We start from the raw sequence: 25,887 nt of genomic DNA, 5'->3' as shown, positions 1-25,887 counted from the left end.
AAATCACTGGCTAAACCACATTTTCTCTCTCCCTTTTTATTTTTTATTTTGTTTATTGAGAGACAGGGTCTCACTATGTAGTGTGGGCTGGCCTTGAACTTGCTTATATAGCCCAGGCTGGCTTCAAACTCATGGTGATTCTCTTGCTTCAGCCTGCCGATTACTGGGATTACAGGGGTGTGCCACCACGCCTGGACTATTAATGGCCCTAATTTCTATCACTAGGAGATTTTAATATTTAGCTAGATCTTGCACTAGTAAGGTGGGTTATTACAAACCTTAGAATTTGTTCTTCCCACTGTGCTAATTTATACAACCGAGGCTATTAACGTTCTCATTATATAGACTAAAAACTTAGTTGGGCATAGTGGTGCACACCTGTAATTCTGGCTACTTGGAGGCCAAGGCAGGAGGACCACAAGTTCAAGACCAGCCTGGGCAACTTAGCAAGACCTGTTTCAAAATAAAATGTAAAATCATCACAGGTGTAACTCAATGATATAGCACTTGCCTAGCATGAGCAAGGCCCTGGGTTCAAGTTCCAGCAGTCCAAAAAACCAAACCAAACCAAACAAACCTGAATTAAAGAGACTAAGGGAGCCAGTGGCAGCCATGTGGGCCGCTGGGAGGAGAAACAAGAAGCCAGCACGTTTCTGTGAGCCTGCCAATGTGCAGGCTGGGTGACAAGAGGAACGGAGCCTCTACCCTTGTAAGCAACTGGCTGACCCGTAGAAACACAGCTGGTAGCTACTTAAGTAAAACAAAAACCCAAAATACCCACAAAAAAAATCTTAATACTTGCAGTGTTTAGTTTGACTTTGTAGGCTTAAAGCTGGTGGTCTGAGCATCTGTTTAAAGGATAACAATATGGAGTATAGCATAGCATCTATGTGGGATCTCCTCCTGAAGGTGGTAGCCATTGTTAATTCTCTATGATCTTAACGTTCTGTAGAATTTTCATTGTTTTGATTATATCTGATGGCATGGGCAGCTATTTCAAAGACATTCAAGAGCTATTTTAAATCCTCTATCGCTTTTTGATTGGTTTTATTTTGTTTTATTATGTCTGATATTATGGGCACCTACTTTGAAGATAACAGAAAGAATTATGGTAGCCATTGTTGATTTTTTACTATCTTGTTTTGAAGTTCTGTATCACTTTCACTGTTTGATTAACTTTATTCCATTTTGTTTGGTTTTCTAAAATAATTTTAAAAAGCTATTAAAAAAAAAGGCTAAAGGAATTGCCCAAGATTCTTTAGCTGGTAAATGGGAAAGTGGCAAACTAAATTCATGTGTATGACTTTTGATTACTATGTTGCTTATTAATGGCCTTCTCTAATAACTTATTTTCCCAAGAAACTGCTGCATGTTCAGTCATTCTGCTGCAAGGGTATGAAAAACTGTATCCAAATCCAAGGTTAGAAGCTTTGACGCCACTGCATTTAAGTGTTAAGTGTACTGCTGAGCATGGCAGAGCACACCTGTAATCCCAGCACATAGCAGGCCTGCATTTGAGTCCAGCTTGGATTTTAAGAAAACAAAAAAACAAAGGAACTTTACACTTGCCTGGTACTGTAGTATGCACCTGTAGTTCCAGTTCCATGGGATGCTGAGGTAGGGGTAGTTGAGACAAGGAATTTGGGGCCATCATGGGCAACACAGTTAAGACCCTGTCTCAAAACAAAAAAAGGCTTCTATCTTCCATAGGACTTGGCAGCAATGACAATGGATTATTCCTTCAAAAGAAACAGCCTAATAATCAGCTCTATAGTCCTGTAGTTAGGCCATAAACAGTCCTACTACATACAGAATCTCAAATATTGTATGAACTTAAAATAGCCTATCAGTATGGTGGGGAGTGATGGGTTTTCTCTTCCAATGTCAGCCAAACAGTTTGTCCTAAGTCTGCCTTTCCTGCTCACACAATTCTCGACATGGTGATTTATGTTCCTGAACAAATTAGACTTAATTTAAGAGCAGATCATCAGCAACAGGTACAATATTCTTGGCAGAACATTTATTTTGCTTTCTGCCTAACATAGATAGGGTGTTAATGCCATTTGCCCTATAGTACTGTAATTTTTTTCTCTTCCCCTAGAACTTAAAAGTCCTGAGTTTTAAATTACAAGCACTAGTTTACCTCATATTCAATCATAACAATTTAACTTCTGTAGCAATGTTTGTAAGATATTTGTGAAAGAAAAATGGATTGTAACTATCTTGCAGCATTAGTCTTGCTCCCATATGTAGGCCCTGTTTGGGGCCACTGGATTCATAGTGGGCACTGTTTTTGGCGTTAAGCAGCTGAAAAACTCTCATCCTCATAAATCTGGCAAAGAGCGGGGGTGGGGGGCCTTTGGATGACTGTAGAACAAGGTCAACTTTTTTTCCCTGTGAAGCTGAGTATCACTGTTATTTGTACTAGAATGTTGGACAAAAAGAAACACGTTTCCTCCAGTATGTGGACTTTGAAACGTGTGACTGTGAAAACCCCCTTACAGTAAGTGGTAAAAAACACTACTGAACTCCTCAAACCTGCCAAACTCAGGGCGTACTTAGAAATGATCTCATGATGTTTCTAACGAAGCAGAAACAGCCACTACTAAACCCCAGGAAGGTTCCTAGGAGAAAGGCTGCAATGTACATGAAATGATCTTGCTATATAAACATGAAGTTTAAATTCTACCATCTTTTAGGAAATAAAATGGTGATCTTAAACCTTTAAAGTTCTTCATATTCTAGCCAATTAGCTATTCATTTTATTATTTTTTAAAATCAGTTTTCCCATTTTTAATAAAAAATTTAAACCTAAATTTAATAAGAATTGGTAATTAAAATGCCTTCTTTACTCTGGTACCAAATCTCAGGAGGCAGAGAGAATACAAATGTAACAAAAATAGCACGAATCATTTTGCATAACAGAACATCCAATTCTGATGAAATAAAAGCCTGCTTAGGTTTTTACAATATGGATTTAGTATTGAAACGACATGAATTTGTAATCATTAACTTTATTTGTCACTCTTTATAGACATTGGTCCACTTCCACATGAAAAGAACAAACCATTTATTTTCACCTAATCTTCTACAGAATAAAGTTGCACCACAGACCACAGTAACTTCCCAGGGTTTTGGGAAGTTACTGAAATAACAATATTTCAGATTCATGCCTTTGGATGTCCCCAAAGATTTGTTTGGCCTAATTACAAGCATCTACATGCCACGTAGCCAGTCTCTTCTTAAGTCACTGTAGCATCCCTACGAGACACGTGGGTCACCGAACTTGCAGCAGAAGTTAGAACAGCCACACTTTCGATCAGGTACAGCTCAAACCCAGTGACTAGCCAACCATTCAGTGTCTTAGGGCTGCCCTAAGACAGTGTCTCTCAGTCAGAGGTATTTACAGCAAATACACTTACATACGCTTCATAGTGTGTAACAGCGCCAAGAGGATTTTCGTCTGTCCTGTACAGGCAAGTGAAGCATTCCTTAGTTTCTCTAATAAATTCAGTGCATTTTCCCAACATAAATAACATAAGCTATTCTAAGTGTTTACATTTCTTTCAGTGCATGTTTCCAAATTTACTAAATGGAATGAAATTGTGTTATTAAATGGCTATATCATAATACTCAAGCATGTTATGGCGTCTATGTCACATATTTTGATTCACATCAATACTATACTCTAAAAATAATCACAGGCACACACAAAATAGAGAACAGAATTTGCTGTTTTTTTATATAAATTTAAAGTGTACTATCTATTTTAAACCACACTAAAAGATATATTTTAATAAAACAGCTCATGTTCAAACTCCTTGTTTAAATCTGGCATGAGGAGAGTTCAGTCCATTCGAATCTTCTGGTTTGTCATCCTGTAAATGATGCTGTCATAGCCAGGATCCATATTCCAAATGTTGTAAGAGGTGATGATCACGGCCAAGGTCAACGCGATCAATATCCAAAATACCATGTTGAAAATCACTGAGTAATCAAAAGTATACTTGTATGCAAGGTTATAGGGGCTTTCAGTGTTCTACAATATAGAAAAGAAGGAAAAAGTCAAGAGGGAGAATTTTAAAACTTAAAAAAACTATTCCAGTTTAGAGGCTAGGATTGACTGTTTTAACATTTACTCAAAACAACAACAATAACAAACCCAAAGAAAACCCCAAAACAAAACAACACCCCCCAAAACATTTACTCCTCAGTGGCGTAGAAAGGTGCCGCACTGTTGGTGGGAGCGTGGGTCAGGAGCCCTGCTTCGGGAAACTGGGTAACAAAAAAGCGAAGGCGGCAAGGCTGGGATACAGTAAAGCTGCAGTCCAGGGAAAACGTCCACAAGTGGACCGAGAGAGCGTACGGGAGCGCCAACAGATGGGCAGCAGGCACATCCATACAACGGGACATGCAGGGGTGGAGCAGCGCCACGGCCTGAGGACTCTTAAAATAACACTGAACAAAGGAGGCAGAAAAATGCACATGGTGACTCCATGTGTACAAGATGCAAATATGGACAAAACCAAACCACACCCCTGAAGGAGTAACGCATATGCAGTCAGACTGGAGAGGAAAGACACAGGTGCTGACAGGACTTTTGAGGTGGCAGGCTGCTGTCGCTTGGCAACAGAGCCTGCTTGAGGCCTTGAATTCCATCCCCAGTGCTGCTGCAAACAGCCGGATCAGGACTCCCTCTGGATGGGGCACGGTTCAGGGAAAGGACAGGGGGACGGACGTCTTAGGAACAAATAAAACTATATCGTGCTAATACTATCTTTATTCTTACTCTTTTTTTTGGTACTGGGAATCAAACTCAGGACCTTGCACTTGCCAGGCAGCTGCTGTGCACTGAGCTATATCCCCAGCCCTCTTTATCCTTTAAATAATTAAATTTTGTATACTCATACATGTGTGATTTTTTTTAATTTAAAGAGAAAACAAACGATGCACATCTGCAGTCTTGAAGCGCTGTTTGCCAAGCCTTGGGGTGGGGGTTGATTCCAGGCCTGAGCAAAGGTAATGTTTGAGAGACTTCATTTCATTCTGGCTGGAAAGTTGAAAAAGTAGGACAGGTCTGGGGATGTGGCTCAAGGGTAGAGCATCTGGGAGGCCCTGGGTCCCACTGCCAGCACCATGAGTAAGAAAAAAGTCGGACAACAGCAGGATGCCTGCTGGAAGCAGGAAGGTGATGGAACAGCCACCTGAGCCTGTGGATAACCAGAAGGCACTGGGAGCCAGGCGTGGTGGCACACATCTGTAATCCTAGCACTCAGGAGGCTGAGACAGGGGGATTGCTGCAAGTTTGAGGCCAGCCTGGGCTACACAGTTTAAAGCCAGCTGGAACTACAGAGTGACACCTTGTCTCAAAAAACACTCAAAAAAGCCACTGGGAATTTTTGTGCAGGAACTGAGTGACATAATCAGATTTGTCTCTAAAAATAATAACTTTGATGACAATGTAGTGAGACCAAGAGGTAGAGAGAGAGGCACAATTACAGCAAAAGGGCCTGAGCAAGTTGTGTAAACTAGCTGAGTAAACTAAAGGCCAGGGCCTAGAGGAGCTAAAGATAAGTCTCAGGAAATTAGAGCACCAAGGACAAAGGACAAGTCCCTGAGCGCACAAGAGCAAGCCGAAAGGGCTGGAATGCAAAGAACAAAGAAATACTGCAGCCTGCTTTGCAGACATCAAAAGCCTAACAGCGACAGTGGCAGCTGCTTACCTGCACATCCCCCTGCACCATTCTTGTCCAGAGACCGGTAAAAGTCCTAGAGCAGCGATGGTGAACCTTCTAGAGCTTTCAGTAACAGACAGCAGGCTGCAGCACTCTGCCATGGATTCGCTACTGCTGCCCCAGACTTACTGTCAACAGTGTCTTTCTCCTAATCCCCCGCCCCAGTGAGAGCTTTCCCTGGGTTCTAATAAACCATACTGATGCCATTCCAATGCCCACTGCTTGCCGTGTGCCATGAGCCAGAATTTGCCGGCCCCACAACAAGAACCTGGGGTGGGGATGGGGGTCCAGGAAGAGCCAGAGGAAAGCTGGGAGCACTGAGCAAGGCAGGGTGCCTGGCAGGGCAGACAGAGGAGAGAAAGTGACCGATTCCTTTTGTCTCTGCAGCCCTAGCACCTGGCACACGATTCCTTCAACTCCTAACCCTTCCCTAAAAATAAAAGACAGCGATTTCCATAGAGGATGGACACAGATATGTGGGCTCACCTTCGGGGAGCTATGGGCAGAGGCCAAAGGACTTTATACCCTTGAAGGCCGCACTGTCTTTCATTTACTTATTTTGGTAAACAGGTTCCTTTCTGCACCCACTGTAAACACACACTCCAGTGACCTGACATGCACTTACGGTCGCACAGTCACAACAGCAGTCTCAGTTTGGAACATTTCCTCATTCTCCTGTGGCATGAATGGGCAGTTTGGACAGAGGGGAGGACAGTGCATGGAGGGGGTCACTAGTGACAGACAGGGCACCACAGACTGGATCGGTCATGGATCACTTGACACTGTCTTAGACTGTACGCGGGGATAAGCCATTAAATTGTGGCCTAAACTGATTAAAGAAATGGGAAGTCAAGCCAGAAAGCAGAACTTTTATTTAAAGACAGATTTGAATTTAATGCTCATGTAAGTACTAATTTGTGGAGGTAATATTCATTCACTACCTTGAGGCAAACAAAATCCATCGGTACCACCTAATTCTTGCCCTTCACCACAAATACAATAATTCTAGAAACTATTTCCTCATAGAATCTGGCTAACCAGTAAAGCAGCTAGTTTTTACGCTCCAACTCATACACCTCAGAGCAGACTAGCTCTTTTATCAAAGAAAATCCCCAAACAACTGGGACCTCCTTCAAGCAGTCAAATTTCTTCCTGGAGTCACTTGTGTTAAACAATTAGCAGGTCTGACTCGGCAATCTTGAATCTAACACTTAACAGTCTTCCTATGAGACCCAAATCTGTCTTTAAATAAAAGTTCTGCTCTCTGCTTTGACTCTCGCTGCTTTTGTCAAGTTTGAATGGTCACTTCCTGGTATGTCTGCATATACTACCATCTGGGATTCTGGGGGTCCTTTTTGGCTGTCTGGGGCTGCAGGAACCTGTGCTCACCCCACCCGTGGTTCACTGTTTTGTGTCCACTTTTGGGGAGACTAGCTGGGATGTGGCCTGAGGGTGTGGCTTGCGTCCTGTGGGGTGCCACACAGGGACCTGTCTGGGACCCAGTTTTACATTCATTTCTTGTTCATGAGCTCACAAACTTCCTGGAGTTTGTGAGTAACAAGGATTTGAGCCCCATGGTTAAGAACTCCCAAGGAGACAGCTCCATTCCCAATACATAGGCTGAGCACCCAGCTGCCTCTGGGGGTGGGCAGACTGGTTTCCATTTTCCCCGCTCAGGGGCATGGTGTTTTCAGGTCCCCAAACTTCACATGCAGAGGCCAGTCTCAGTCTTCCATGCTCAGTGAGCCAAAGGCCTCTCTGCGTCCCAACTGGCAAGCATCCTTTTAATGGCCTGCTTACCACAGGTCCCCTTTGTTATTAGAGGCATTTCCCTTCTTGAGAACTGGGTGATGCACTTCAAAAGGGGTGTTATTATTTATCCAGCACTTCTGATGTTGCAGAGTGGAAACTGGGCAGGGAGGGGGCTGCTGTCTTCAACACAGGTCCCTGTGCCCAGTTCAGTGGCTCACAGGCCAGTCAGTTTGGGACCATCTTAAACAGGCATTAGCCTTGACCTTCTTTTGACTCTTCAGTCCCATTCTGCTAACAGTAATACTGAGCAGGGTGGGGGCTGCAAGGGGGCCCAAGGAAGAGGGCATAGGAGTGATTGAGCATCTGACGGTGCCGTTGGTGGTGTTCATAGCCCCATGAGGCATCATGGGGTGTCCACACCACTTGGTTCTGTCAGCACACATCTGCTGATGCTGGGTTTCTGTAATGTATAGGATTATACACACACAGCCACCTAACCATGGCCATTGGCCTTGCCTCTGACTCTCTCAGTGCTTAAAATCAAGGCAAAATCCATACTAAAAAACTGTTGAAGTGAAGCAACATTATAAAGTCTACACAGGGGAGCCAGAAAGCATGGGACCATGCCAGAGCTCATGTCCCTCCTGAGAGCACCCAGTCTGCAGGCTGAAGGGCCTCCCTGCTCCCTCACATGAACCTCTCATATTTCCTTGTGTGCGCTGATAGCTGCGTTAGCTCAAACTTTTGTGTCATCTGATGGTAACTCCCAAAAACTCAGTGTCACAGGAAAGATTTTTAAAAAAAAAAAAATAAGTTGGTTTCACAGTTTTAAAGCAGGATCTAAAAATGTACTCACCTCTGGCTCTGTCTCAAGGATAGTCCTTGTCTTCCTCACAAGAGATGTGTCAAAAGATTTGACAGTCACTAATTCTACCACTGCATTTCCACCATAGAGATTGTACATGTCATCTGCAAACTGAAAGTGAGTTAACATTATGAATTCAGAATATACATTTTTGGTTTCCATTTGTGTTTGATATAATTTGCATATATACTTATCCCTTAGTAGCCATGGGGACAGGTTCCAGGACCCCCCCCCCCAAGATAACAAAATCTGTTGGTGCTCGAGCCCCTTCTATAAAATAGTGTGTTGTGTTCCATGTATTTGTGCACTCCTCTCATACACTCCAAATCCTCTCTACGTTATCTACAACACAATACAATGTAAATGCTACACAAATACTGTTAGACTGTATTATTTAGGGGGCAGTGACAAGAAAAAATCTATACATATTCAGTATATGTATAGTTTTTCCCAAATGTTTTTATTCTTCAGTTGATTAAATAAATGGATGTAGGACCCAAAGCTATGGATATTTACTGTGTACAACATATTATTTTAAAATATGTATACCTTGTGGAAAGGCTCCATCAAGCTAATTACCATATGCATTACCTCTCACACATCACTTTTTGTGGTGAATCAAATACACTTATGTAAATTATTTGGAAAGCTTCTGTGCAGCATCACTGGCTCATGATACATACTATGCCCTAGACTAAGCAAATCTTAAAGATTTTGATTATGTTAAAATATTCAGAAAAGTGTTAAGCTTTAATATATATTTGAGAGTTCAAAATAAAATTACTTAAGAGTCTGAACTTACTGGCATATAAATTGGAGGAAGGGAAACAGCAAAGGAAAATGAAGACACCTTCCTAAACGGTCTATGGCTTGTTACAAACATTTGCGGAGACTTACATATGAAGCCTCCCTCCCGAGTCATAGGGGAGTGACTCCAGAGCGGAAGAGCCGGCATCCACTCCCCATCTGCTACATGACTGCTACTGCACTGCTAGGTTACAATCTCATCATCTCACAGTGTACAGTGGGTACAGAGTTTCAGTTGGGGAAGATGAAAAAGTTCTAGAGATGGATGGTACTGGTAGTTACACAACATGTAAATATCCTAATACCATTGAACTGTACAGATAAAAATGGCTGAAATGCTAGGCATGGTGGTGCATACCTGTCATCCCAACAATCAGGAGGCTAAGGCAGGAGAATTGACCTGAGTTTGTGGCCAGCCTATACTACATAGCGAAACCCTGTCTCCAAAAAAAGTGGGGGGAAGCTGAAATGGCTGGGCATGGTATCTCAAGCCTATAATGCCAGCACTTAGGAGGTAGATAAAGGGACAGGTAAATAAAGTTTAAGGCCAACCTAGGCTACACATAGTGTGTTCAAGGCCAGCCTAGGCTACATAGTAGATCCTGTCTCAGTAATTCAAAAAGTGGTTTTATGTTATATATATATATATATATATATATATATATATATATATATTTATCAGAATTAAAAAATGTATTATACTATAGTTACCAGTCATCTAATGCTGCCCCATCAGTATTATCAATAGATATTCCAGTATACCCCTATGACTTGACTCTATCATTAGCTGTTATAATTAGACTCTCAAAGAAATCAAGTTAGACTTCAGTCACACTGGGGTATAGCTTAGTGATAGAGCACTTGCTTGGCATACAAGAGGCCCTGAGTTCCACCCCAGCACAGCAAACCTCAAAAATAAATAAATAAATTCAGTCAACAGTGTTTTGCAAAACAGATTTTCCCATTAAAAAGCTAAACATAGGTGAAACAGTCACACCCCAACCTCCATACCACATCCATATTTACCTTTTGCAGAGCATCCACAAGGATCATAGAAGCATCTCTGAACTGTTCAGAGTCTTCCCCATAATGTTTTCCAATTTCATCTAACCCTGCCAGCTCCAGTGAATACAAATCAGGAGAATGATCTTTGGCTAGATGCTTGTGACGAGACAACTTAAGGAAACAAACAAAGGCAGTGGATGAAGTAAGATGTCAAACCTAGAAAGATGAGGTTTTATGCCTAAATAATCTAGGGAAGTGGTGGTAAACCTGTTAGCGCTTTCAATGATAACAAACAGCTGCCTGTGGCACGCATGCCATAGGTTCGCAACCACTGTTTTAGAGTATCATGGAACCAGGCCAGTGTACACAGCATACAAACAGTCTAAAGTGGTCACAGAGATACTGGTTTAATGGGAATTTTTCACTTTGGGGGATAGTTAGTTAACAGAACTCCCTAAATATTAAAAGCTCTTAACAAAATTGCTTAGTTTTAAGATCTCCTATTTAGGGCAGGGCATGAAAAAGCAGATGACTGGTCCAGTTTGGTATCAGGAATTGATGAGCCACTGGTGTCTACCTCCCGAGTGCCCTCCTAGATCACTGCCCAAGTCCCCTAGCACTAAACTCCAAAATCCTTGAATTGACACCTGCTGCCAAAGTTTAGGAAATAACTTCAGAAACTAACAAACTAACAAAGGTAAGGGTTTTTATTTCAGCCACAAGGATGATTTCTTTAAAAAAAAGCATTCACACACACAAAAAAATACTGCTCAGGCAGATTTATTCCCCTCTTGACTTGGCTGATGGTATTATTAGTTCAAACAGTTATGTCTATTTTCGACCCAAAACTATAGATGCAGGAATTAAGTCTTGCTGTCTGACAAGAAATCAATGGCCAACTCAGAACTATAGCCAGGGTGTTTTCACTCCCAGGCCTGTGTTCTTGGAGGATACACTGTCTCTCCTAAAAGTAGAAATGCAAAATAACTTGACTTCAATAGGATACGAGCTTAAAATTCCCAGCACCACAATTTATTTCTCAGCTTTTGTGAGATCATGCATTTAGGGCACGTAGTGTCACATTTCGATCAGTCCACTAGCATTCAAGTGTTCTCCAGCAACTGTGATGAACTGGGAAACGTGAGCCGCCTACTTACCAAACTCGAAATGTCATGGAGCACTTGCAGTTCAGAAAGGAAGAGCAAGTCAACCTTCAGAGAACCAGACAAGTGAACATTATTCTAAACATGCAGCAGAGATCGACATTTGCCATTTATCAAGTAAAGAAAAGGGAATTACAATCACGGAAGTGATTCAGACAACTATCCTCCCTTTGGGAAGTTCACTTCCACTGACAATGCAGGGTGTTGCTCAGTGGACTCCATTCCCAGCACCCTTCCCCAAGAAAGCACATAAAACACTTGCTAACAAAAAGATGGTGGCCAGCCCCTAGCGCAGTGACTCCTCTCCTCGGTAGCTGTACTTCCATCAGGGCCATGATGCAAAGCCCCCAAACTGTGATTTTTTTCCCTTGCAGGAATTGGGGTATCTGGCATAGGGCAGCGAGATCCTGCCAATGGACCAGCTGCTCACTGTCCTTGAACATGCTCCACACCAGAGAGAGAGGGACGGTGGCCTTAGTCATCCAGAGGAGGGGGAGCGGCCACAAAGCAGCATGCCCTGTGGTTCAAGTGCATGAGTAGATGGCAACGTTGAAGAGTTGAAAGCAGAGGTGCCTCACCACCAGTGTCCAGAAAGAAAGAAAAATGTGGCAGTGTCACGGCCATGAATAACGGCTCCCATGTTACCAGGTCTACACAGCTCCACCAATCAAGGCCGTGGAGTATGCCCTATTTGGATTAATAGGGAGCGACTCTGTGTTAGAACGTAATATTATACCACTGCTTAACTCACACCAAGGGTAAATCTACTCATGGGTTAAGAAAATTATAGCAATGGAAAGAAGAATCTATTCCAGCAGTAAATCTGCACAATTTTTTCTAACACTTCAAAATTTCTAAAAGTCACAAAAGAAAGGGAAATTGATAATGATATTCAGGTGTAGTGGCACAGGTCTGTAATCCTGGTACTCTGAAAAGCTGAGGCAGGAGGATCACAAGTTTGAGCCTACTTTAGGCAACTTAGCAAGCCCCCATCTCAAAAAATTAAAAGGGCCAGGCATGGTAGCATATACCTGTAATTCCAGCACTTGGGAGGCCGAGGCAGGAGGATTGCAATGAATTGGAAGAAAGCCTGGGCTACACAGTGAGTACAAAGCTGGCCTGAACTAAACACAAGACCCTGTCTCCAAAAAAAAAAAAAAAAAGCTGGCGTGGTGGCTCATGCCTGTAAACCCAGCATTCGGGAGACTGAGGTGGGAGGATCGTTGTGAGTTTGAGACCAGCCTGGGCTACAAAGTGAGCTCAAGGCCAGCCTGAACTGCATAGCGAGACCCCATCTCAAAAAAGACAAAAAAAAAAAAAAAAAAAAAGAGAGAAGGGAAAAAATCGGTGTAGGCTGGTGATGTAGTTCAGTGCAATGGTCCTGGTTCAAAAAAAGACATGCATTCAACAACTGCACTACTTACTTCATTGTTCCTACTCAGAGAGTTGAGGGGAAGTGAATTGAGAACAGAGTTTTCTTGAAACAGGCGATTACGCAGCTGCCGTAATGTGACTGAAAGGTCTTCAAAAACTGAATTTGCCTTCCCCACCATATACACTCTCTGTAAGAAAAATCCAAAATCATAAGTTCCTCACAGTCTAACCAATTCATTTAATACATAGAGGTCTGGCAGCATTTTTCATAAAATCAGCTTTAAATTTTCATTAAATAATGAATGCTTAAATTTTTCAAGCATCTTAATAACTTTTTTATCACTTACTTCCTCACTGGGAGCCAACTGCAAAACCACAGGAGTTTCTTCAGAAAATAAGGAGTGAATGGAATTTGCAACGCTGTCCAGACTAAAAGGAACTGCCTGAAATTTAAGAGGAAGACCACAATTATTTCCTGAACCAAAGTGGGAAGAAAGAAGAAACGAAACAAAGGCACCAGCATTTTAAATGGAAATATAGAAGACCCAAATCATTCCCAAACAGAGAAGTTGAAGATTAAACAGCCCCCTAGTGGGCCAAGCCTGTATCTCCCAATGTGCCTAAAGGGGAAATAACTTGCAGAGAGACGGACAGGATGTTGCTTTGCATAAGCAATTTTCTGGTGGTCATTCATGTATTTTAAGCAGTAACACATTTGGTTTCAATATTGATTAAACATATCACACGGCATGTACATTCCACTATAAAGTACCGTGCAGTATTTAAAAAAATGTTGCAGGAATCTGAGGTAGTGAATGTAACTGAAATAGGCCATGGTTTTCATTTCAAAATTTTAAAAGATTTAGGGTTCATCTTCAGATAGACCAGACTCTTAGATGAGGTATAAAATATATTCCAAGAATTGTACCTCTTAGGAACACATGATGATATTATTAGATGGAAATAACACCAACTGTGTTAAATGCAACTTCCTCCCTTTTGTTTTTATTAAAGTGTAACATACAATAATAACTTGCACAAATCCTTGGTTTGCAGCTCAACAAACGTTTTACAAATGGCTGCACTCATGTAACACAAGCAGATACACAGCACTCCACCCTCAAAGGTTACGAAAATTCTGGCTTCTCCCCTCCTACAGATTTGTTTTACTCCACATTATTTCAAAAATAAATTACTGTAATTTTCCCAAGTCATTTTGTTCCTCATATTATTGTATTAAAACTGACAGTGCAGTAATGTTGTTTTAATGGAGATTTTCAAAGTGATTTTTTTTCTAGTGACTTTACTACTTAAAGGTTGGTGTTTATACATAGCAAATTAATACTGATGTGGTACAGGCAGAAATCAATGTGATTAGATAAATCTCACTGATGAAATCCCAGCATCAACATTAAGCTTATTTATTTTGAGATTCTGTGAAATGAAATCAACTTTTGCTTAGTCAAGGTGCATATTAACTCTTCCCCAAATTCTCTTCAAATGAATTAATGAGTAACCCTGGGAAGGAGTGCTCAAACTTGCAAAAGCATACTGTCACCAGCCTCCCCATCACATGGTGTAATCCTTGGGTGGTCACACGGTTGGCCTCCTCAAACTTTGGAGGGAGTTCAGTGGCAAAGGACTTGCAAAGCCCCAGCCTCATTTTACCCAGGGAAATGGCGCTCTGGCCAGGAAAGCAGAAGATCAAGGGAAACCACATTATAAACTATAAAAATGCTTTTGGTGAAAATAATCTGCCTTTTGATCTTCACTGTTTCCCTCTTCCATTTTACTCACATTTATTCTGAAATTCTGATTTCTTCAGGTCATTAATATTCAATCATGGACAACCTAAATTATTTTAACATCCATTTAAGGAGACAAATTTTCCTTCTCTTACCACTTCAGATGCACCCACACTTTTTTGTTTCTTTGAGACAGGGTCTTGCTCTGTATTCCGGGTTACCTTTGAACTCACTATGTAGCCCAGGTTGGCCTCAAACTTGCAGTGATCCTCCTGCCTCAGTCTTCCAACACTGACATAATTTTTAAATATAAGATACACTTAGGGGCTGGGGATTTAGCTCAGTGGCATAAGCTCCTGCTTTGCAAATGCATGGTTGTGAGTTTGATCCCCAGTACCAAAAAAAAAAAAAAAAAAATTACCTAAGACACACTTATTTTTATACAGTTCTAAGTAATTTGGAGCCAGATACGGTGGCTCATGCCTGTAATCCCAGCATTCCAAGAGGCTTAGGCAGAAGGATCACAAATTCAAACCCAGCCTGGACAACCTAGTGAGACTCTGTCTCAAAATAAAACATATTTTTAAGAAGGGTTGGGGATATTAAAAAAATCAAAAAAGGAAATTCTCACAATAACTTATCCTTCAACCCCCTAATTATTTATAAGTACATTATTTTAGCTATCTTTTTCTTGTTGACTTTCTAAAATAAATTCATACGGCTTAAGGAGAAAAATACTTAAAACTTTTCCTTGAAAAATGTCTGCTTTTCTCCTCATTTCCCATTTCTCTGAGGCACTCACTTTGTAATGCTTTGTTTCCCTTTGTTGTAACCACCATTTCTAAACAAGAGGCTTCTGTGACTAATCTTGATTTTTTAGGCTTAGGCACTGCTGTTCATTACAGAAAATGAAGACTTAGCTCCCGCGTGTCACCAACCCCAGCCACATGCTTTGTGCATGCATACGCTGCACTTCCCTCCCACCCTCCCAGCTCAGCAGTTACCTCGGCTCTCCCCGGTCAGTACCATTTCGTTTTATGACTAGAAATAACACTCACAGCCCAGCCTTATACGATACAATCATTGCTTTGCCTTTCTTGAGCCGCAGTGGCAATGATGAGAAATCTGCCAGTGTTCTCTTCTCATTCCTTGGTAATGACAATGTTTTTTCTCTCTGATAGCTTTTAAGATTTTCCATTTCCTTGATGATTCTTCAATTTCACTCTACCTAGCTGTTGATTTGGCTTTAGCGTACTGGGTATTCAATATGCTTTAAAACTTAGGAGTCAGTTATTTTGTCTATTTTTAGCATTTCCAAATCCTTTATTTTTATTTTTAATTGACAGTTAACAATTATATATACCTATTGGATATCTAAAATATATTTACACTATTGGAATGATTACATCAAACATTAAGCCTGTCGACTCACGTACTTTTTTGTGAAAACATTTTAAATCTTTTTTAGCAATTTAAAAATAAAGTACATTATTCAGTACAGCCATTTAGATCACTAAAGCTTGATCCAGCAATCTCACTTCTGCATATACATCCAAAGAACTGAATTAGTATGTCAAAGAGGAAAGCATCCATTTTTCAGCATGCTTCACAACAGCTGAGCTGAGAGCAGCCTCGGGGTCCAGAAGCAGCAAAATGGAGACAGAAAAGTGCTGGGGTGAAACTGCACAGAGAGTGCTTGTCTAGCATGCAAGAAGCCATGGGCTCAATCCCCAGCACCTTAAAAAGGGTGGGCAGCATCCTGTCATTTGTGACATACCAGATAACCCAGGAAGACGTTATGCTCAGTGAAGTAAACCAGGCACAGAAGGGCTTGTATGGTATAGTCGCAGGTCCATATGGAATTTGAAACAGTTACACTCATAGTAGAGAGGAAGCTGAGTGTGGTGGCACATGCCTGTAATCCCAGCACTCAGGAAACTGAGGCAGGAGGATCACTGCAAGTTTGAGACCAGCCTGGGCTACAAAATGAGCTCAAAGCCAGCCTGAACTGCGTAGCGAGACCCTGTCTCAAAAAGACAAAACAAACAAACACAAAACAAAACAAGAAGTAGAGAGAGGGAAATGGAAGTTTCCAGAGGCTGGGGGTAAGGGTAAAAGGAATAAGGTGAGAAGTCAATCCAAAATCTTTTCCCTTTTTTTGAAACATGTTCTTGCTATGTAGCACAGGCTGGCCTCAAACTTATGGCAATACTCCTGCCTTAGACTCCCACATGCTGGGATCACAGCCATGTGCCACCATTCCTGGCTTGCATCTTCTATTTATCAAGTGCCTTTAGCTTGAAGTAATTCTTATGCCAAAGTGACACATTTTGGGGTGGCATATTCTGCTACCCTTGACATTTTTAAGGAATCATTTTTGTAATTATTTGTAGGTTTAACTGCACTGTGTTCAGAGAGGGTGGTTTATATGATACTGACTCTATTGTTTATTTAGATTTGTCTTGTGACCTACCACCTGGTCACTTTGAGTAAGCATGCCATCTGTGCTTGGAAATAAATCTATAGCAGAAGAACTGAAAAAAAAATTCCAAAAACATCAGCATCATACAGACCCCAGTCTTACAAGGCAATGAAATTAAAAATTAAAAGTTTAGAAATTATTGAAAAAGAACTCATGCATTTAGAAATGAAAAGTTCTAAATAGCTCACAAGTAAAAGCAGCACAATCTAAATTATGAAATATTTACAAATCAACAAAAGTACCATAGATCCAACAATGTCTTAAAACTGCATCAGAATCATTATTCCTTCTTTCACAATTTTAATGTATGTATTTTAAAATTTCCTTGAGATTGGTCTGTCCATCTGTAGTTCCAGAAGGTGGCATGTTTGTTGTATCTGCTTTCTTGTGGCACTTTTTTTTCTTTCAGTGCTTTACAAGTCCCTTTCAATTTTTTACCAGGAGCCTTAGCTGTAGAAATGTCCCTATGGGGTGAGTCTTGAGTTCAGAATGAACCTCTCTATACCTGGAATTCTGAGTTCTCTATGGAGACTCTGTGCTCCCCTGCAGCAGCCCTGGTGGCAGAGGTTTCACCAGTTCTTGAGAATAAGTACCTAGGCACTTAAGAGTCCCAAGCCTTTTGTACGGACACAACTGGTAGTATCAGCTCCTGCTCACCATAGTGGCCCATGTGTTTCTAGTCGTGTCTGGCACCTGTACACAACTTTCTTACTTTACAGTGGAGTTATGCTCATAAAAATGTTTTTATGGCATTTCATCCACCACTCCTATAATTTTTCAGTGCCAGTGAAGTCCCTCCCATACTGCCTGAAAACCTGACAAAGATGGAGCAAGGCAGAAAACAGCCTCCGGTTTCAGAGGAAACATGCTGCAGGGAGGGGATAGACAATAGCCAGGAAAATGCAGTAGGACACATCCTTAGCTGGTTTTTCTAGTGACTTTCTTTTTTGAGCCACAGACTCTTCTGAGTGGGTAACATCTCAACTCTTATCCTAGAGGGTATTTTCATCTCATAGAGAGTGGCTAATTTTAATAAGTTTACAACTAGTGTGCTTCCAAAATAAGACATGGGAAGTGTATTTACAATGCTCTTAAATTTATAATGTTAGCTGAAAAGAGAAAGTTACAAGTGCATCCCTCTTGGTTGGGCATATAACTCAACTAGCATGCACTGCGCCCTGTTTGATCCCCAACACAGCCAAAAGGAAAAAAAGTATGTATTTTTAAAAATAAGAAATACTCACATTCTCCAAAGGATATGAGATGACATGGCTGGGAGGTAGAGCCAGTTTGTCAACTCCCTTTACCAACACCATAATGGTAGCCCTGGGACGATGGAATAGATTACCCACTGCAAGTCCTGGCCAAGAAAGGTCCTAACAGTAAAAAAAAAGGGAAAGGTAAGTCCTGATGTTGAAAAGCAAAAAATGGTGCTTAACGATCAACTCGGGGAAACCAGCTCACCAGTGACACCTAATAATTAGTTAAGGGGTTTGGGGATGATGCTGGCCAGGAAAACTCACAGGGACAGAAACACTACTTAAGGCAGTAGCTGCAATTGCCTCATCAAAGATGGTGACTTCCACCTTCTTCATTTTCTTAAAATTCTGTACACTTGAAACAAAATCTGATAGTAAGTCATCTCAAAACTACTGTGGAAAACAGTGAGGCAGTATACGGAACACAGGCACTTTTGATATTCCAGGCTACAGAATATTCTCTTTTTCAGACAGCCATGGAGGTCTCCTTCCTCTCTGTCATTTCTTGTCCTTATGCATGGCATCCCTTTCATCTTTCACATGATACAGCAAAATCATCATTCAAACATTCTCTTTAGATTTAGCACTTTATAAATAAAGTTCCTACTGAAAGTTAACACATATTAGTTTACTTATAGTTATTTCTAAAGGTTATTTTTACAGCCAAATTTGTAGTCAAATTTAAGATTGTAGGACTGGGAATACAGCTCAGGGAGACAACATTACTCTAGCTGCCAGAGACCCAGGGTTCCATTTCCAGCTCTGCAAAAAAATGGAACAAAACAAAAAAGTGAAGTTTCTAAAGAAATTTTAGCCCTAAATGTAAAAGATCAGTCCTGTTCACACTGTTGCCCAAAGAGACAGCAAAGAGTTCAGGGCTCCACCCTTAGGTCCAGCAGCCAAACAGTTTCTACATGGAGCTTTGGGCGACAGAAGGGCTGGAAAGAATGCGCACGTTGATGACTGATGTGCTGTGGAGCCCATGCCAAAATTACCACATTTATAAAGTAGGAGGATGATGAGAGTGAGACAAAGCAAGTTGCATCTCCTCCTTTCTAAGTCCTGAGCTTCAGACCTTCTGGACTGACTGGATCTCGGACCCTCTGCTGTGATTACACAAGCAGCCTATTACAACAGGTTATAGGTTTATTCTAGGAAGCTGAGGTCACAGGCTGCCAGTGACCCACTGCTACTGATCACACTGTTTTCCTAACCTGACAGGATATATAGACATTTTATCATTCGCAGCAAAAAAATGGTATAGCCTATTAATAGCAGTATGCCTATATATGTGTATTTACTATGTATCAACAAATATTAAAATCTATTTTTAAAACTTAAAATAGGACAGATGCATTCTCTTATATACAAAGAATTTGAATATAAATATATAGTTAATGATTTACAATGATTTAGTTTTAGAAGATAAGCTTGATCCAAAATTTTTCCAACTACAAATGAGGTTTTTAAACTTTTGTAGTCTGTAGCACACATACCTATATTTGTTGTTGCTTTCTTGGGCTCTTATCAGAAATTAAGAAATATATAATTCTCTATGATGACTGTGATCATTATGTATATCTAAAATGTACCAACAAAATCTGACTGAAGAAGGGCTGGAGATTTAGTTCAGCGGCTCAAGAACTTGTCTGGTGAGTTCGATCCCCAGTACCAAAATCAATCAATCTGATTGAAGTAAAAAAGGAAGTAGCTCCAAACATTTAAAAAAATACATACATATTCATATACATATATATAGATATATACACACATACTTCTTTAACAGAGAAGCCCATGGACAATGCAGCTACATCTGGGATTCGCTCTCCTGGTATAGGCCAATTTCCATTTCGGAAGACAACAGACCCTGGTGATTTTAATATACTAAACTCATTCCCCAAAACACCTGAGAAGAAAACAGATAATTAGTAAACGAATTAGCAGCTTTGTAACTCTTTTGTACTTACCCTGAACACTATGAAATATAATACGTTTCCCCATTCTCCACTGTTTTAACATACAACATTATGGTTGGACAAAATGCTGAATGCTAAACATCAGTAGATGGGGTGGGTCTGGGGTCTGAACTCAAGGCCATGCACCTAAGCACACACACTCCCACTGAGCTACACTTCCAACTCTACCAATAAATTCTTTTCCAAAGTATCAGTCTAAGAATTTAAGTCTATATATTCTGCTGGAATAAAGATACAACTATGAAACAGGATTTTCCTAATGATCTAGATGCCTTTTATAGATACTCCTTAACAAGAACATGTAGCAATTTGGTAAAATCAGAAACCAGTGATGCTTCTCCACAATTTGAAAACCAAACATCAAAAAACTCTGCCACAGACTAAAACTGAAGAAACTTGGAATTTCTAAATTATTTCTGCTATCAATCCTCTCTGCAAAATGCAAGTTCCTAGTATTTCTTCATAGGACTATAGCATAGTAATGTACCTTAGGCTAGATTACATCTTTCCTTACACTCCACAAGCAAACCTAGTAAAATGAGGACTGTCAAACAGGGGTATGTGTGTTACCCCAGCCAGACTATAAAATCATTTAGATTTCAGAAACAAAGTCCAGGAAATAGTATTTTTGGCTGACACATTTGAAGGATAAGAAAAGATATTCTGTAATGATGAAGTCAGCTAGTCTAAGTATTATGTCTAGGATTAAACAATTAAGGATAAAAGTAAGCTGGGTGTGATGGCACATGTAAGTAATCTCATTAGGGAGGCTGAGGCAGGAGGATCACCATGAGTTCGATGCCAGTCTGAACTACATAGCAAGACCTTATCTCAAAAAAAAAAAAAAAAAAAAAAGCAAAATAGAGGGACTCTTTTATAAGTCCTCCCAGGCTAAGGATAACGCACTGGGTTTCCTTCACCCACTGGTGTTAACCCAGTGATGTCTAGCTTACCCAGGAACAAACAGCTAATGGAAACACATCTTAGCCATGCCTAGTATGAGAAAATGAGACTGTGACCTAAGAAAGTACCATTTACAGGGCAGGGGAACAAAGTTGGAAGCAATAGTAAATGTTTTGGTATACTGAGTAAACAAAAGAATGGTGCTGATACATGACAATTATGAGTTTCAGTTCATCACAGCCACCACAGCAAGAAATTCCAAATTGTTTTAGCAGAAGCAGACAAAAAACAAAAACAAAAACAAACAAACACTAAACAGCAACAAAAAACCCCCACTGAAATGGGTGTCTGTAGCTGACAAACATCTACAGTTTGACAAACATCTCAATACCACTGAGGTGGTGGTACTGCAAACCCTAAGAAGAACAGACAATATAAGACCCACACTCTCCAAGTGCTGCACTTTTAAGGAACCCCATTTGGGGCCAAAGATGCTTTTGCTTCACATGTAGCCGGACTCCTCTGCCCAGCAAAGCTATACTATGTAACTCTGCCTGGACTTTGTAGTTGGTCAGCATCCACTAACCCCAAGATTCCTTCAGGAGCTAGCAAGGAAAGGCACCTTGTCCGAACTTCCGCTCACTGCACACCTCATGTCCCTGGGATACCCGGCAGAAAGTCACCTGTCTTCTACTTGAGTGCTACCAGGGATAAGGGACGCTGCCTCAGTTTACAAACACTGTGTGCCAGAAGTCAGCCTCATTGTTCCAACATTCTACCCCGTGAAAAGTTTTGCCTTGTACTGAACTGAAAGGAGCTTCCTAACTTGCATCTTTTTAGGCTAGCATGCCTCCACTCAGTCTCACCAAATAACCTTGTCTGACTTCAGAGAAGTAGAGAACTCCCCAAGCTAGCAGCTGCCTCCCTTCTCCCTACCACAAAGGTATCTGCACAAGCCCTCCCTGTACCTCCTTCCGACCCAGGGCAGGGATGCCCCCTCCAGCCTATGGGAATCCTGTGTTCAGCCTTCCAGGAACCGTGTTCGCGCACCTATGAAATTCTTCCTTCAATGCTTAATCCACTGTTCAGAAACAGACAACATACCAGGAGACAGGTGATTTATGATAGTGAGCATAAAAAGCTGGCCCAGAGGAATATAAGCTCCATGAAGGTAGGAATTTCAGGGTTTTTTGTTTCAATTTTTGAGACCAATTGCCCTGTGTGCAGTTTAGACTGGCCTGGAACTCATGGCAATCCTCCTGCCTCAGCCTCCCAAAGGCAGGAATTGTGGTCTTGTTCACACGCAATCAGTGGGACTGAGATTGGTGCCTGACACACTGGCACTCAATAAATACATACTGAGTTAATGAGTGAGTGAAGTCACACCCCCAACTACCAATTTTTCCCTCTCAATAGGCTCTTTTACTTCAGCACAAAAACATGCTCAGGACCTCCCATTCTACAATTAAGACCACATAGTCACATGTGGTGGCTCACACCTGTAATCCCAGCACATGGGAGGCTGAGGCAGGAGGATTGCTGCAAGTGTGCGACTAGCCTGGGCTACATCATGAGTTCAAGGTCAGCCTAAATTACATGAGACCCTGTCTCAAAAAAACAAAAATAAATAAACAAAAAAAAAAGCCCACAGAAAGAAAAGAACTCCTGTGGTCCTATCATCTCCACCAGGTATTAGTCCCTGTAATACCTTTAGAGGAGCAATCCTGATGCAACCATCAAAATCACACTGATGGCACCTAGATTTTTAGTTGGGCCTAGATCTCTCTTGAGCCTTAGACATACATGCCAACACTCTGCTGACATTTTCTTTAAGTACTACTACCTCCTTTCAAACTCAACAGGTTTGAAACCAGGTTCACCATCTTTTCACATGTTTCTGCTACATTCTCCAAGAATGATGCTACCTTCTATCCCACTGCTATGGTTGGTCTTTACATCCCATCTACAGCACCACGGCTAATTAAGCAAATGAATCCTGCTTTTTTTATCTCCTGAACCCTTTTCGCCTAGGTCCCTCACTAGGTTTGCTAGGGCTGGCGGCTTTCCAGATGGTCACACCACTCTATGATCCCACTTTCACCTTACTAAAATACAGATCTACTACTGGGTCACCCTTCTGCTTAAATGCCTTTACTCACCACCCAACGCCTTCTTGGCAAATCAAGACCTCAGGCAACCAACCCTATCCCTGGGATCTCTCCAACTTAGTATCTGTACATTTGGGCCCCAACAAACTAGTTGCTCCTTTGCACTCTTGTCTCTATGCCCTCCCCGATGCCGTTCAGTCTAAAATGCCTTTTCTTCTCACACCAACCTTCACTTAACTGCCCAGAGACACTTCCCCGGGGGAAAGTTCCCTCTACCCAAGGGTCCTCTCTGAGAACGCCACTGTACTATACTATGACTTTCTATGAATGGTGACTGGAATCAATCAATTAAAAAACTGGTCCCACTTTTGTCTTCTTGGCATCAGTGACCACTTCTACACAACAATCCTTCACATTCCATATGTTCCTTCTTGGCCTTTCCTCTCCAGGCTAAAAATATTAATTTTTCTTTTAAAACACTCTTCGGGGTATGGTATGCATAACCCTGGTCATGCATACCATACCTTCTCTCTCTATAACACTGCTTTAAAAAGAGAAGTCAAAGGGCTTAAAGATGGTTTCCATTAAGTTACACTTAGTCACTGTGGAAAATAATAATTTAACCTCATCTGACAAGACCCAACAATGCAGAAGCTCAGGTTATTGGTCTGTATGAACCAGATTGTGCCAGTAAGGAAAGTATGATCAATTCCTGTACAGAAACAATGATTTTGGGGGCTGGGGATTTAGCTCAGCGGCATAAGCGCCTGCCTTGCAAGCAGGCAGTCGTGAGTTCGATCCTTGGTACCAATGAAAAGGAAAAAGACAAAAAAAAAAAAAAAAAGAAACAATGATTTTATCTTAAACCCCAAACCCAAACTTCACTGAATCAAAATAATGTCACTGAAGTTTGGAATTTCAGCAGATGTTCAGTTAAAACAAATCATGAAAGGGAAGGGAAAATTTTTAAACTCAAAAACTGGACTAAAATAAAAATTTCCAAGGTATTTTGTTAGATCAGAATAGACCGTTCTAGGGCCAGCAACAGAAAGAACTCTAACATTTTGGAAGCATGGAAATAAACATTGTCATAAACACATACCTCTGGGACAAATGAAAACAACAGATTTCTGGCCTACCCCTGGTCTACACCCCCTGCAGAGTTAACCCACTTCCCACAGCGCAGGTGTGGCCTCCCACTGGTTTCAAACTGACAACTGGGGGTCGGAGCACCCCTCTCTCCAAGTTGTTCTCAACCTGGTCTCTTGTTCCCTACAGTCTGCACCCTCGGTGTGAGTCCCCATCATTCCCACACCGGCACCCGCCACTACCAGTACTGTTCACCGCACCACGACGCACTGTACGGAAAATGCCCACTCTCGATTTCGATCTAGCTTTTCTACTCACTACCTGTGTGGTGCTGGGCAATGGATGTACGCTTTATCATTATCACTACAAAAAAACGAAGACGAGCCCTATTGTAAGACCTGCTGTGAAGCAAAATGCAGTCACGTGACAAAATGAGAGGCCACACTTCTTCGCCTCTGTTCCAGGCCAGGGAACCCGCATTCCACTCAGAAAACTACCACAGACTTGACATGTGACGCTGAGGACGTGACTCATCCTAGTTTCTAAATCCTTCAAACTCGGAACTGCGACCAACTATTAAGAGGAGCTTGGTATTCATTCACCTGAAGAAATAATCATATTAAACGACTCCATCACAACTTTTGCGTCCCGAAACGATACGGAGATTTCAGCCGTTTACTGACGACAGCCACTAGGAAGGAAGACACAGGACTGCAAAGGAAAGCAAACGAGCAAAGGCAGCTGCCGGCGGCAGCTATGGAGACGGCTGCGGCCCGGCCGTCGATTGAGAAACGCATCCCGTCCACCGCAGGCCTCCCGAGCCGGAAGAAGCTGCCGAGCTGACAGAAGAACGTTCCTCAAAGAGGCCGCGCCGGCGCCAGCGACCAGGGAAGGGCGCTGGGGAGGAGGATGAGCGGAGCCCGCACTGCGGCACCCGCCTTACTGCCGCCCACCCGCAGCCACCTGCGACCCCCGACTCCCAAGGCGCGAGCCCTCCCGGAGCGCGCCCCGCCCGCCCTCGCTTCTCACCCGCCACCAAAAAGGACAGCAGCACGGCAAACACAGCCATGGTGCCGCGGCGGCTACAGCAGTGCAGGACTACACAGAGAGCACCGTCCAGAGCCAAACGACCACCACAGCGTGAAGGGGCGATGCGTTCAGTCAGGTTCTGGCTTTCAGAGCCCGCCCCTTCGTCGCGCCGCTCGCGTCACCTCGCCTTGTCAACCAATCGGCAGTTACGCCACAGATTACGGGAGAGACGTAGTTTAGGAAGCCTCACCCTTTGGGCGGGGCAAAGGGTGATTGATGGAACGGGCTACCAATAGTAGCGATGGGAGAGCCGAGCGGTCCCGGCCCAAGAAAAAGGGTCACCAGATAGAGGGAAGGACAGACGGTCAGAAAGGAGACAGAACCTGCCCCGGGTCCTGATAGTCTGGGAAGTGAGGCAGCCTGAGTGCGGACCTTCGGTCCAGTCTCCCGTGACGGTCTCCAACGGGGACATCTGCCTTTCCGGGTCGAGTGCCTCCGCCCGCTGGGAACATCGGCTGCGGAAGCTGTGAGGCTGGTTCAGGTTTTGCTGGAACCAGTACACAGGTGTTGAGCGCCACAGGGACTGAGCCGGGTC

General features: G+C 42.2%; 1 protein-coding gene across 1 annotated transcript; it reads right to left on the bottom strand.

Annotated features, from left to right (window-relative positions):
- Positions 1 to 2,994: 2,994 nt before the first annotated feature.
- Atp6ap2 (ATPase H+ transporting accessory protein 2) lies at positions 2,995 to 25,489 on the bottom strand. Its single transcript, XM_003469366.5, has 9 exons — positions 25,293 to 25,489; positions 19,963 to 20,093; positions 18,173 to 18,304; positions 13,049 to 13,144; positions 12,752 to 12,889; positions 11,322 to 11,375; positions 10,186 to 10,335; positions 8,344 to 8,463; positions 2,995 to 4,039 (listed from the first exon to the last, which is right to left on the bottom strand). Exons 1-9 carry the CDS (start codon positions 25,330 to 25,332, stop codon positions 3,848 to 3,850), a joined length of 1,053 nt encoding a protein of 350 aa, XP_003469414.1. The 5' UTR covers positions 25,333 to 25,489; the 3' UTR covers positions 2,995 to 3,847.
- Between the last annotated feature and the right edge of the window lie 398 nt (positions 25,490 to 25,887).

Source organism: Cavia porcellus, unplaced genomic scaffold (genome assembly GCF_034190915.1).
Source record: "Cavia porcellus strain 051 isolate PalLab524CR breed Dunkin Hartley unplaced genomic scaffold, mCavPor4.1 scaffold_3, whole genome shotgun sequence".
In the NCBI taxonomy this organism is placed as follows: Eukaryota; Metazoa; Chordata; class Mammalia; order Rodentia; family Caviidae; genus Cavia; species Cavia porcellus.
The sequence above is the reverse complement of the archived record's forward strand: the minus strand, read 5'-3'. Positions and strand labels throughout refer to the sequence as shown.

What these genes read in the sequence shown, in the direction of transcription:
- Atp6ap2 (XM_003469366.5), bottom strand. Translation starts at nt 25,332, where the DNA reads ATGGCTGTGTTTGCCGTGCTGCTGTCCTTTTTGGTGGCGG. An exon ending in TTGTGGATGCTCTGCAAAAG is followed by an intron (nt 8,464 to 10,185) that starts GTAAATATGGAT and finishes ACTCACTTTCAG; the next exon opens with TTTGCAGATGACATGTACAA. An exon ending in TCCTTGAGACAGAGCCAGAG is followed by an intron (nt 4,040 to 8,343) that starts GTGAGTACATTT and finishes TCTATATTGTAG; the next exon opens with AACACTGAAAGCCCCTATAA.